The sequence below is a fragment of the Sciurus carolinensis genome, chromosome 6, assembly GCF_902686445.1.
Source record: "Sciurus carolinensis chromosome 6, mSciCar1.2, whole genome shotgun sequence".
Lineage (NCBI taxonomy): Eukaryota > Metazoa > Chordata > Mammalia > Rodentia > Sciuridae > Sciurus > Sciurus carolinensis.
Window position 1 is genome coordinate 92,768,703 of NC_062218.1, and position 13,515 is coordinate 92,782,217.

Genomic DNA, 13,515 nt, shown 5'->3' on the forward strand with positions numbered 1-13,515 from the left:
TCTATAGGCTCTCTCTTCACTTTGCTGATAGTATCCTTTGCTGAGGATACTAGTTTGAACCTATCTCAATTATTGATTCCTGCTTTTATTTCTTGTGCTTTGGGAGTCATGTTAAGGAAGTCTGATCCTAAGCTGACATGATGAAGATTTGGACCTACTTTTTCTTCTATAAGGTGCAGGGTCTCTGGTCTGATTTCAAGGTCCTTGATCCATTTTTGAGTTGAGTTTTGTGCAGGATGAGAGAAAAGGGGTTAATTTCATTCAGTTGCATATGGATTTCCAGTTTTCCCAGCATCATTTGTTGAACAGGCTATCTTTTCTCCATTGTATGTTTTAGGCACCTTTGTCTAGTATGAGAAAACTGTATTTATTTGGGTTTGTGTCTGTGTCCTCTCTTCTGTACCATTGATCTACCTGTCTATTTTGGTTCCAATACCAGTGGCATGACCTTTTTAAAAAGGTCACTGTTAAAATTAGACTGAGTTTGAAAGTTAGGAGGCAGTTGTACATAACTTAGTAGAAGATGATGCTAGAAAAGGGTGGTGACTGGGAGTGATGAGAAGTGGTGGGTTCTAGATACATTTGAATATTTACCTATATAATTGAATATCTGTGAGAGGATTAAGAGAGATGTCAGTATAAGTGCCTCAAGCTTCAGACAAAAGTGAACATCAGGTGTGTCAAAGGTTTGACTGTGTCAAAGGTACAAATATCATAGTTGTTGATATATAGTTGATATTTAGAATTGTAAGATTAGGTTGGGAGAGTAGCTCACTGGTAGAGTACTTGCCTAGCATTTGTCAGGCCTGGATTTGATCCTCTGCAAAGCAAAATAAAGAAATGTGAAATTGAGACAAACATAGAATTATATGGGGATAGCAGAGAAGGTATTCCTTAGAGGACAAAGGGAAGTTCATAATCATTTGGTGGTTTTCAGGTGAGGAACAGGATCCTATTAGAAGAAGGTAAAGGAAATGATCAAAGGGTAGACTGAAGATATGTTGGTAATATACTATGAATTCCAGACGACACAGTGGAAGTTGGCTATAGAAGAGAAGGAAGAATTAAATGGAAGTGTGTAAAATCTGATGATAGGGAGGAGGAAGTAAAAATTCACCCAGGACCATGATCTTATGATGATTGATATAAACAAAAAGTATAGTGAGACTTGTCCCCATGGATCTAAGGCTGAAAGCAGAGATGAAGTTTTGTACATTTCATGGTAGACAGTAATGGCTGTCCTATGAAGCTGTCCAGGTAACATTTGTCAGAAGAATGTTTAAATTTTTTCAAATGCTCAGTGGGGATCAAGACCTTGTTATGTAAAGCAGAAACCATTAGAAAAATACAAAGGGAAAATGGGGAGATGAGTGTTAAGGAACAGGACACATAGTATAGGGAAGATCAAGAAAGTCTTCATGAAGGAGAAAGTGTAGGAAATAGACTTAAAGCTGAGGTGGCATTTTCTAATTGGAGGTGGGGTTTTTCCATAGATGGTAAAATAAATTAAAACCATGGTACATATTCTGTGATCACTAAACTCAAATAAGTTTAGAACACATATAACATTGGGGGACTATACTGTGCAGCTAGAGGCTAAGAAAGTAATGGTAATTGAAGGATGGATATTAAGCAAGGTAGTAGTAGAATCAAAGTTTTCTCTAGCAAAGATTAGCCTGGCAGTGCTATGGTACATGGATTGGAGGAGTGAGCGATTTAAGATGAGACCAGTTTAGATGAGAAGATTGAGATCCTGAATAAGGGTAACCTTTGTGAGATGAAAGGAGGAAAATGAAAAGTGTTGTCAAGTCAGGAACTGAGTGCTTACATAGAGAATGACAGTTCTAGTAACTGAAGAAAGCAGTTTAGTCAGGAAGAACTTTGGATGATAAGTTTTAGACAAGTTGAATTATAACAGTTTAGAATCATTCAGATAAGTAGAGGCCCAGCAGTAAGAATGTATACTGATATAGTCTCAGTTCTTTGTGATTAACTCAAACTGTCTCATTGCATGTTTTTCTTATGTTTAGCAAAGATTTACATGCTGTCATACATCTCAAACAATGATTTCTATTTTCAGGGAAATTTTGGTGAAGTATATAAGGGCACATTAAAGGATAAAACTAATGTTGCTGTTAAAACATGTAAAGAAGATCTTCCTCAGGAATTGAAAATAAAATTTTTACAAGAAGCCAAGTGAGTTCTCTAAAGTAATATAAATATGCATTTTTAATTCACTATAATGCATTTATTCATCACAATGTATTTATAATCAAAATGTAAGTTTGAAGACATCTTAAATTGTGATTTGCTGAAGTAGAAATAAGCACTTTCAGAACCCTCTTAAGTAAGCACTTTTATAATGAGAAAGCAAAGTTGTTTTTTGAGGTAGACTGTATGTCAATAGGCAATCATAGCAAGACAGTTACTTAAAAGCAGTGAGTGTTCTATATGTCCTTAAATAATGCAGTATTTTTGCTTTTATAATACATTGACCTATATATGTTTACATGCAACGTGATTATTCTTAGAAAAAGCATTATTGGAACTGGGGTTTTGGCTCAGTGGTAGAGCGCTTGCCTAGCATGTATGAGGCACTGAGTTTGATTCTCAGCACTACATATAAATATAAAATATAGTCCATTGAAAACTAAAAATTTTTTTTAAAAATTACTTTATCATATGATTAAGGTATTTATATGTACATTTAGATATGGAATTATATATCCTATTCTCCTTGGATATTATTGACTTGATTCTCTTTTACCAGTTACTAACTTTTCGGAGAATCTCAAATTTCCTTTTCAGTCTAGTGTTTGGCATTTGTTCAAAAATGTATATATTGTTTCTACTTTATTGTCTCTTTTTTTTTTCTGTGAGCTGAAGTTTAATATTTCACCTTGCTATCCCTGTATTACAAATAGTTAAAACTGTTCTTTTAGTGGCAAAACCCAGTATATACTACAAAACACTAAACCAACAGGTAACTGACAGAGTAAACTAGACAGACATGTGGATGAGAGATGAACGAAATGATGAATGGATGATGGGAAAGGAGGATACATGGATCCATGGATTTTTGTGGTGTTAGAGTAAAGAGTAGATGACAAGGAGAAAACTGAGTCCCATCACGTGGATCATTTTGATGTACATTTTTCCATTTATTATCTAAAAATGAATGTTCCTGGCAACAGATAAAAATAGTGGGATACATTTATTAAATATTATCTATAGAATAAAGTTGGAGAACTTTTTCTTACATAGTTTTCAGAATTTCCAATAAAATATAAGTTAAAAGCCAAGCTCTCATAATTGAAATTCATAGCCTCATTATTTTATGGCTATTCACAGGTATTCTTAAGGCTATGTTTTAACATTTTCAAAAAAATTAAATTTGTTTCCAATGTAATTGTTTTGTTGCACAGTGAAGAGCTTAATTTCTTCTTGTAAAGTAAAATTAGAAATTTTTTTGTTAAAAATGAAAAGTTTGTTCATTCAAGCTTCTGAGTGTTCTTTAATAGGTTCTAAATATATTTAGATATCTAATATTATCAGAGTTCATACTGGACGTTTTTTGCAATTTCTTTACTAAGCAGCTTCCAACCTAAGAAAAGATAATTCAGATTAAAGTCAAACATTCTTGAAACTTTCCTTTTAATTTCTAGTAGAAAGTGTGATCTCAAAGTTATTGGCCAAATTTTTCCTCTATCTCTAGAATTCTTTGTAATCTTTTTATTTGTAAATCATTACATTTTAAGTCTAAAATATTTTTAGTGTTTTTCCTGATCTAACCATATACATACAAAACATATTTTTTTCTTTCTCCAAAGTTCTTTCATTCTAGGTAAGAATACGGTAGTTTTCAAATAAGAGCAAATTTAAAACTGTCAGTGGATAAAATTTGAACGTAAAAGACGTAATTGGGGCAGATAGGCTTCTGAGCAAATCGAACTCATTTTTAGATCATACTTGGAATCCCGTGGATGAGCCTATGCTATTTTATAATCTTTGACGAAGTTTTGTCTTACCAAATTAACTCTATTCTGCTTCAGCTTTAGTATGTTACTTGGTTGTTTTTTAAAATTTTGCCAAATTCATCAACTTTTTTTGTCTTACCATTTATTATTGATCATGATAAGAAAGCACTTAAATATTATAAAGTCTAATGATCTCTGCAGCATTTACCAGTATGAGATGATTTTTTTGTGGTGGTGCTAAAACCAGACACATTGAAGGAAGTTCTACATCTTTTAAACAAACTAGATTATTCCTATTTAACATAATTGATACTCATTAAGAGTAGACAATTTTTAAGTGAATATTTAATTGAATTAAGGAAAATTGACCCACTTCTATATTTTGTTAATATTTGAGTACTTGTTTATGTACATCCCATTTATCATAATTGGGGGTTATATTTATATTTTAAAAATTGAATTATGATTAAAACAATTCTATTTGTGCACATCATTTAAAAATAATAAAGTATTGATGACAAAGGAATTCATTTGTATTCAAATAACAATTGTTCTTTTCTTTCATCCAGAATTCTCAAGCAATATGATCATCCCAATATTGTCAAACTCATAGGAGTTTGCACACAAAGACAACCTGTCTACATCATTATGGAACTGGTTTCAGGTAATGTGATTTGAGAGGCTTGCACAATGACATTTTAATGTTATGTTTTATTACTTTTTTATGTTCAGTCTCTTTGATTTCTCCTTGTAAAGTTTCCAAGGATTTTGTCTAACATTTTCCCTATAACAAAGAGCTTGTACATATACTCAGTGTTTTATAGGCTATTACACTTTGCTGTTTTCCGAAAATGTCAGCTAACTTTTTTTTTTGAGACAGATTTATTACAGTGTAGTTACACTTGGAATCCAGTTATGTTTATGTGTAAAAAGCTGTTTAGAAAAAGAAAGTCTACTTAGTGTGACTTTGTAACAGTGATGGCACTTATATTTAATTCTTGTGTATCATTTTCCAAGTACATCTCCACATACCCTATTTTGATTGTGTAATAATCTCATGGTTGTGTAGGTCACTTATGAACTGTGAACTTCTTTGACATGTAGACATACAGAAATGGGAGCTATTTGGTAATATTGTATTTTTGGTGACCTTCAGTGCCTCCAGGTCTTTTGGTTAACATGACAAGGACAGCCTCAAACTGAGATTGTGTTTTTAGGTTTTTCTCATTGTCTACTTTCTGCTGTAGAAAATACAATCAGAGGTAAAATTTGATCTTGATAAGGTGTTGGGGTCTTTAGCCCCCTTGCTCTTCTCAACCAGCGACAAGGGAAGGGAGCACTCCCCAACAAGGCCAGACGGAGAAAGGTAGGGCCAACTGACCGCCTGCACCCAGCCCTCTAGGTGGAGGACAATCAGCTGTGTCAGGGAGACCAGTCACAGCAGGAACTCGTTTATTGAGGAAGTCACACAGCTTTTATGTAGGTTGAAGGCTAGGCGGGAACCAATCAGCTTAAAGGTCAGCAAGGCACAGGGGATTCACACAGGCGAGAGTCCCATAGGACTATATGGCAAGCACGAGCTGATCACGTTCGCAGAACTGTTGTTACCCAATCCCTGATGGTGGTCTGATTTATCATCATTAACTTTTGAAACTGCCATTGAGGCCTTGATCTAGCTCACCCACCAGGGAGTAAGGAGTCAGCCTGAGTTAGTTAACATGTCATTAGTCCCAACAATAAGGTTTATAAGTACAATATTTAATCACTGAAACAGATTTACCATTTTCAGTTTTACCTGTAACAATTATTCATTTTGAAAGAAGACATTTAAAGGAATATGAAAAACTATTTGTCATTTCCATTAAAATACATTAAATAAAACTAGTAGTGGAACTTGCCCATTAAATGCCGTGTACATAATTGTTCCAGTATTTAGGATTATTGGTCCCATTTTATCATAATACTTTACCTCCTATTGGAATATTCACAATATTACTATATAACTATGAATACACAGATCATTATCTTTATCTTCATCAAGATGGCATTGTTTGTTGGAATGGTTTGTACTACTTAGGATCTGTATCTTAATGCAAGTTCCACTATTGTGAAAAAAATGAAAAGATTCAGCATAAAATTTTAAGAACAGTGAATAGTGTATAATTAAAATAGGATATGAATGTTTTACATACATATTAACATTCATATAGGTGCAAACAAGGCCCCTGGTTAAAAAGCAATGCCATTGAGAAGTGAGGGGGAAAAACTTGATAAGGCAAAGTGAGTGGTTTTATGGGTACTTAGAGGAGCATGGATTCAAGTTCCAGATGACAAGTTTAAATTAAATAAAACAACAAGATAGTTTTGTATGAAATCCAGGCAAGTGTTTATTCAGACACTGACAAGTAACCTCTGTTGATACTTCTTTATTTTAAAAGGTAATGAAAGGTAGAAAATGAAAAATTAAAGCCTTCCACTCAACAATCTACTTATATTACAAAACTTGTTGGCTATTACAGATTTTTAAATTTTTTCCAGAAAGATGTTTAATATAGTTATCTTGATTTTATGAAATCCTTTAAATTAAATTATAAGAAAAATCATTCCATAACACTATCAGATCTTGCTTTTTTCTCTTATTAATACAACTTGGGTTGGTTTTAATGTTTTGTTATCCATGTACTACTTCTCCCTTTTACTGGTTATAGTGTATTCCATTTTGTGTATTTATATAATTTGTACAACCTATCATTTATTTAAGGATTTGGTAGTTTTATTTTTAACAAACAATGATAAATAATTCTGGACTCATAAGAATCATTTGGAAGGAGGGGAAAAATAGTAAAGGAGTTAGATCCAAACTTGCATTTTGATTTAAAGTAAATGTAGTAGCTGTCTATTGCTGGATGACTAATTATCACTGTCTAGAAGCTTAAAGCAATACCCATTTGTAACCCCACGGTAATGTGGGTAAGAAATCGAGGCAGAGCTGGATGCAGTGGCTCACTGTAATCCCACAATTCAGGTGGTTGAGGCAGGAAAATTGCAAGATCAAGGCCAGCCTCAGGAAGTAAGCAAGACCCTCAACAACTTAGTGAGACCCTGTTCCAAAATAAAAAGGGCTGGGGATATAGCTCAGTGGTAAAGCACCCTTGGGTTTAATCCCCAGTACCTCCCTTCCCCAACAAAAAGTGAAGGCAGCCTTGACTGAATTCTCAGTGCCTTGCGAAGCCAAAATCAAAATGTCAAATAGATCTTTTATCTAGCAGTTCTGTGGAAAAAATCCATTACCAGCCTTCTTCAGTTGTTGGCAGAATCCTATGCCTTGAAACTATGAGTCTAGGATTCCCATTTCTTCACATCTTGTCAGCTGGACTATCTCTTAGCTTCTTCAGACTAACTACATTTCTTTTCAAGTGGTTTTTGCATCTTCAGAGCCAGCACTGGCATATCAAATCCTCCAACTGTTTTTGATTTTGTGACTTCAGCTTCTGTTACCATCTGGAGAATATTCTCTGCTTTTGTGAAGGGGCTCATATAATTAGATCATATCTACCCAGATAACCCTGATTTAAGTACAACTGTGCATGTGACAGAACATAACTCTGAGAGTGGTATGTTTTCAAATTCACAGGATCCAGGTATTAGGGTAGGATCTGTTTGGGCGCCATTCCACAATTCTGCCTATCACAGTTTTGCTAAATTTTCTTAAAGGCGAACTGCATTGTAGAATCTGAAACCATATCAGTGAACTTTTCATACTCCCTTAATATTATAGGACACTCATAAGATGTTACCAGAGTATATATTATCCTCAAGTATACAGAATTTTTTACTACAATTGACAATATTATTGTCCATAAAACAAATCTTGGTAATTTTATGAGAATGTAAATTCTCTGAACAATCTTGAAATATATGGAAACTAAATGTACAGCTGAATAATCGATGAGTCAAGAAATCGGTGAGGACATTAGAAAGTACCTTGAACTGAATGAAACATAGCATCTCAATATTTGTAATATGCCCATATAGCAGTAACTTAGGGAAACAAAGCATAAATGCCTATATTAAAAAAGGAAGAAAGTAAAGTAATAATCTCAACTTCTACCTTAAGAAATTAGAAGACTAAGAGCATATTAAACCAAAATAAGTATAAAAAATTGTCACAAATCACTAAAGTGGGAAACACAAAAATTAGAAAACTGATGAAATTAAAGCTAGTCCTTTCAGAAGATCAACAAAATTGATACATTTCTACTCCAATGATCAAAGAAAGAAGGCAAATCACTAGTATCAAGAATGAGAATGGTGACATTACTACAGTCTATAGACATTAAAAGGATAATAAAGGAGCATTGTTATTTGCACAAATTTGACAACCTACATGAAGTGGACAAATTCCTAAAAGACACAAACCACCAAATATCACTCTTGAAGAAATAGAAAACTTATCTAGCCCCATGTTTTAAAGAATTAAGTTGGTCATTTGAAAAAAACGTCCTCCAAAGAAATACCACACTGAGATGTTTTTATTGGCAAATCTTTCCAAACTTTGAAGAAGGAAATACCACTTCTACTCAAACCCACTGAGAAAATTGAAAATGAAGGACTGTATCCCAATTCTCATTTGAGACCAGCATTACCCTGATTCTAAAATCAGACAGAAATATTACAGGACAAGAAAACTACAGACTAATATCAATCATAATCATAGATATAAAAATCTAAGCAATTTTAATACAGCAATATAAAAAAATGCATCATGATCAAGTGGAATTTATCCAGTACTACAAGCTTTTTGACATTCAAAAATGAATTCCTAATAGCTATAAATTATATGATTATTTCAATAAATGTGGAAAAGCATTGGCAAAATTCAATATCCATTCTCTATAAGAATTCTCAGAAACTAGGAATAAAGAACTTTGTAATAATGATAAAGTGTTTCTTAAAAAAAGAAGTTCCTGGGCTGGGGAGATAGCTCAGTTGGTAGAGTGCTTGCCTTGCAAGCACGAGGCCCTGGGTTCAATCCCCAGCACCACAAAAAAAAAAAAAAAAAAAAAAAGAAATTCCTATTAGCTAACACCATGCTTAATGGCAAATGATTAAATGCTTTCCTCTTTATACTAGAAATAAGACTAATATACTTACATGCACCACTTCCTTCAACACTTTACTAAATTTTCTAGTTGATAAAATACTAACTGCTATATTAAAATAGGACATAATGACAGTATGAAGTATAACACTCTGAAACTTAAGAATTTTTGTTTTGAAATTTTGGGTAATTTAAGGCCAATAACTAGTAATGTTTCTTTGTCTTCAGTGAGTATCTGATCGATCAGACATGGCCTTTGAATCCTTTAGTCTTTCACCTGTTAAATCTAACTTTATAATGTTGTGGAAATTGGACCAAAATAGCAAGTTTGAAAATGATGTACCTTATGCCAGCTTCAAGTTAATTCTTTGTAACCATCTTTTCCTATGTTCTACTCCCTTCTCTTAATATATCACTATTTAACTCCTACTGTACCCTTCTTTCTCACTGAAGAACCAATATATACCTCAGAATTCATAAAAATGAATTTATAAGAAACATGATGACCCTTTGGAGGAAAACGAGATATTTCCACTACAAGATGAAAATCTTTTCTCATTATGAGAACACAGGAGAAATTAAATAGACTTGGTTGACTTTAAAGAAGCATAGGAACTTTGTCTCCTGCCTCTCCATTCTTTCCCCGCTTGTGTTCCAACATGGTGAGAGATGCACATGGTAATTGAAAACCAGTGCTGAAAGAAGGTAGTGGTGAAGAGTTCAAGTCCAATAAGGAAGGACTTCAGAACAAATTGGGAAGCACAAAATTTGTCTTTAGTGTTTTTCTTTCCACCATTTCTTGTGATGGCTTGTTAGTATATTTTGATTTTTAGCCTTCAGGGTGTCACTTTCCTAAAATGTAAAATTGAAGTGACTGGATTAAATAGTCTCTAGGTTTTAGCTATAACCCACATTTTCATATGAAAAAAATTCTTGAAAATTTGAACCTTCTTATAGTAAACTCTACTTCAAAATAGCATCTTTTTTGTCCTTTCTTTTTAAAACTGTCATGCTAGAGAAATAACCAGGTAGCCTCTATTCTTATATAAATAGAACAATATCTCTTTCCATTTATGTAATATATTACAGCTGTCAGAGACTTCAGTTAACATTGTCATTTGTTCTACCAGACATTAATATATCTGTACTTAAAATGAGCTAAGTGAAGTTCAAGAGAAAGCTTAAAGTAACTTGACCATATCAGTTAAGTAGAAAGTGGGAAAAATAGTACTTTGTGCTTCTACACTGTCATTAGGTGTATAAGTGGGTCAAAATATATAATCCTTTTATGAAATGAAAATTTAAGTAAAATGCCTGTATAAGACACTCTGGGTAAATACATGTATCCCCCTGTTCCATAATATCTCAACCTTTTGCACTGATAAGTAAATAACTCTTTTCAGTAAATAGAAAAATTTTTGTTCAACTTGTTTTTCTCTCTACTGGGAATCAAGCTGTGGAGGAAAAATTTAGAAAACCAGTAGGTTAAAAGCAAGATTTAATAACTGCTTAGTGTCTAATATGCAAACCATTTCTAAAATGTATTATGCAAAGATTTAATATGTTCCTGTTCTTGTCAGATAACTAAGCCCCTTGGAATCATAAATCCAAACTATATTTTAACCAGAGTAATGTTTGAGGAGATTGTAAGCATTTGAGAATTGAAGTTTAGAGAGAATACTCCGAGATGATCCTGTCTTCATTTGAATCATCTCTTGAATTATAAATACTGTGAATGCTCAATAGCTTATTTACTTACTGTTTGCTGGGTAAGTAAAATCAAACAAAAGTGAGTTCTAAATGGTAATGGGGAATACCAAAAAAAAAAAAAAATCAAAGTATGAATATTCTGTAAGATGATCCCTTATTTTGTAGATAAGTTATTTAGGAGTTCAAATCAAGAGAGGTGGTTTTTAAGTGAAAAACTATGACATAAAGGAATAAGTATGGTCCAAGGAACTGTCATTTGTTTTCATAAATGTAGTTAAATTAGGGCTGCCCCAATGGAGAGGAGACTAAACACCTTAACCTCCAGGTTCAGCAATGTCTGTGTGAATCCTAGATGGTTAATTATAGCAAAGGGTCTCCACTGTCCTTCACTAAAGAGTTTCAATTACCTCTTCTTTTTGACCTAGATGTTCTTTTTAGTTCAGAATTTCCTGGAACTAATTAATCGTTGTATTGTGTGGAACACTCTCAGCTCACCCTTGGCAATCCTAACCTCATTTAATTTTAAAATGAGTTACAACTTTGATTCTTAGAATTATTGAAGAGTTTTCACTGAATTTTAGACATTGTCAAAATATATCTCATCTCTCTAACATGACATCTTGTTTATGATTGAAAAAAAATTGAGTTCATTCAGTTTATATGATCTAGAGATTTGGGAATTAGAAATTCAGACACAATTATTAATATTCTCATAAATGTCTTTAAGCTTTCAATAAAAATCCTTCATTTGACAAAATTCCTTTCTTTTAATTATTCATTTCCATTTGTAATTTCTCTAGTCAGTTTCATTAATTTTTGCCAAAACATTAAGTTCTTTTTGAGAATAAGCATTTTACTCCTTTCATTCATTGTGAAATTTTGTTTTTATATGATTTTTATTTTCATTTTTTAGCAATTAGTTTCAATTATGTGACATCACAGCTATAGGTTATTGGTAGTCACTGGAGATGACCGTCCCAGCTCCTTTAGTAACGAAGTTTCAGCATTTGCGCTCTGAATACTTGCCTGCCATTTGTTTCTTTCACCCTGATAAGTATAGAAAGAATGAATGGAGCCAAGAAAGGATTAAGGAATGTGACTTCTGGCACTCACTAAAAGTGTGCTCTCCAAATCTGAACTGGCATTTTTGCCTTATATAAATTTAACCCATGGCCAAGATCACTTCACAGTAGTCAATTTTGGGGTCAAGAGAAAGAACAACAAAATAATTCTCAAATTAATATTTTATACAAAGAAAATATTTTACCACTGTTGCTGAATTTTTTAATGTAATAAGTAAGTTACTAAAGAAAACCCTAATTCTGTGAAATTTGATTTTTTTTATGTTTAGAGATCATAGAATATTCTTTTAAAACAATTTTGGCATGATCTAAATGAGTGCATTCAGCGTATTTCAAATTTCACTTTGGAGAATGAGTAACTTTTTCTTTGTTAACTGACATAATATCTGAACTTAGACATTTGTCTTTATAATTCAAGCATATTACATTAATGACAGTTAAAATAAATGTTCTCAGTTGTCATTTATATCACAGACAATACTTTTGATGTGATATAAAATGTTTCCAAAACAACATTTAGAAGATAACATCTTTAAATTGATTTTTCTTTTTGTACCCCATTTGCTGCTTGATATCCCAAAGCAAATACAAATGCAACAGTTTAAACTGGCCATCTTTACTGACATTAAAAGCCCTAATAAATTGGTTATGGTGATGAATGCCTATAATTCCAGCACCCTGGGAGACTGAAGCAGGAGGATCGTGAGTTCAAAGCCAGCCTCAGCAACTTAACGAGGCCCTAAACTACTCATCAAGACTTTCTCTAAATAAAATATTTTTTAAAACGGCTGGGGATATAGCTCAGTAGTTAAGTGCCCCTGGGTTCAATCCCTGGTACCAAAAAAAAAAAAAAAAAAAAAAAAAAAAAAAGGCACTAATATCCTTTAAAATTGGAATTACTTTAATTATGACATAAATTGGACTGTGGGCATAGAACCATGATAGGGCTCTTGCCTAGCATGTGACAGACCATGAATTCAATCCCAAGCACTGCAAAGAAGCAAATGGCATAAATCGATAACTTGATATTTCACATGTGTGTTAGTGATCTTTTTCCTATTCTCTTGTGTGGACCTCTTCCTTCTACATTCACATTCTTTCCCAGAAGTTGATACTAAGAGAGAAGAGGGATAAGAAAAATTAAACCAAAAAATCACTGTTAATGAATTGCCTCTCTGACAAGTGGTTTTGAAGAAGTGCCTAAGGGTTTTTTTTTCCCCCTCCCCATTAGTGAACAAATGTTGATATATTGCAATGAACATTAAGTTTTTGTGATATATTTGCATCGCAAATGCCTTGTATGTGTGTGAACGTTATTCATATATTTTTTGTGTTCTCAGTTTTTTTTTCCACCAGGGATCCAACCCAGGGCTTTGCACATATGCTAGCTACTAGCCCTTTGTCACTGAGCTAAATCCCTATCCCTTGAGTTCTGAGTTTCTGATGGCACTTGTACCTATGAGTAAACTTCTCCTACAAGTAGGTAGATGGGCTGATGAGCAGAACAAAGCATGCTCTGAACCATATTATTGCTCTTAGATCCTGATCTTTAAGATGTCTTCATGGTATTTAAGTTCCTTAATGATCGAAAGAAAAGTGTAGAGTTGTAACTCCATATGTATCCTTCCACATGGATAAGCATTTT

General features: G+C 33.2%; 1 protein-coding gene across 5 annotated transcripts in view; it reads left to right on the forward strand.

The window, feature by feature from the left end:
* The window catches only part of Fer (FER tyrosine kinase), a 499,968-nt gene that overhangs the window by 349,493 nt on the left and 136,960 nt on the right, over nt 1–13,515 (forward strand). For all 5 annotated transcript variants that reach the window (XR_007109062.1, XM_047555289.1, XM_047555290.1 and 2 more), the window contains 2 exons: nt 2,081–2,196; nt 4,547–4,641. Coding sequence is in view for 4 of the 5 variants with exons in the window: in XM_047555289.1 (XP_047411245.1) it covers nt 2,081–2,196; nt 4,547–4,641 (211 nt within the window). In the remaining variant the exon portion in view is untranslated. The remainder of the gene's footprint in view (nt 1–2,080; nt 2,197–4,546; nt 4,642–13,515) is intronic.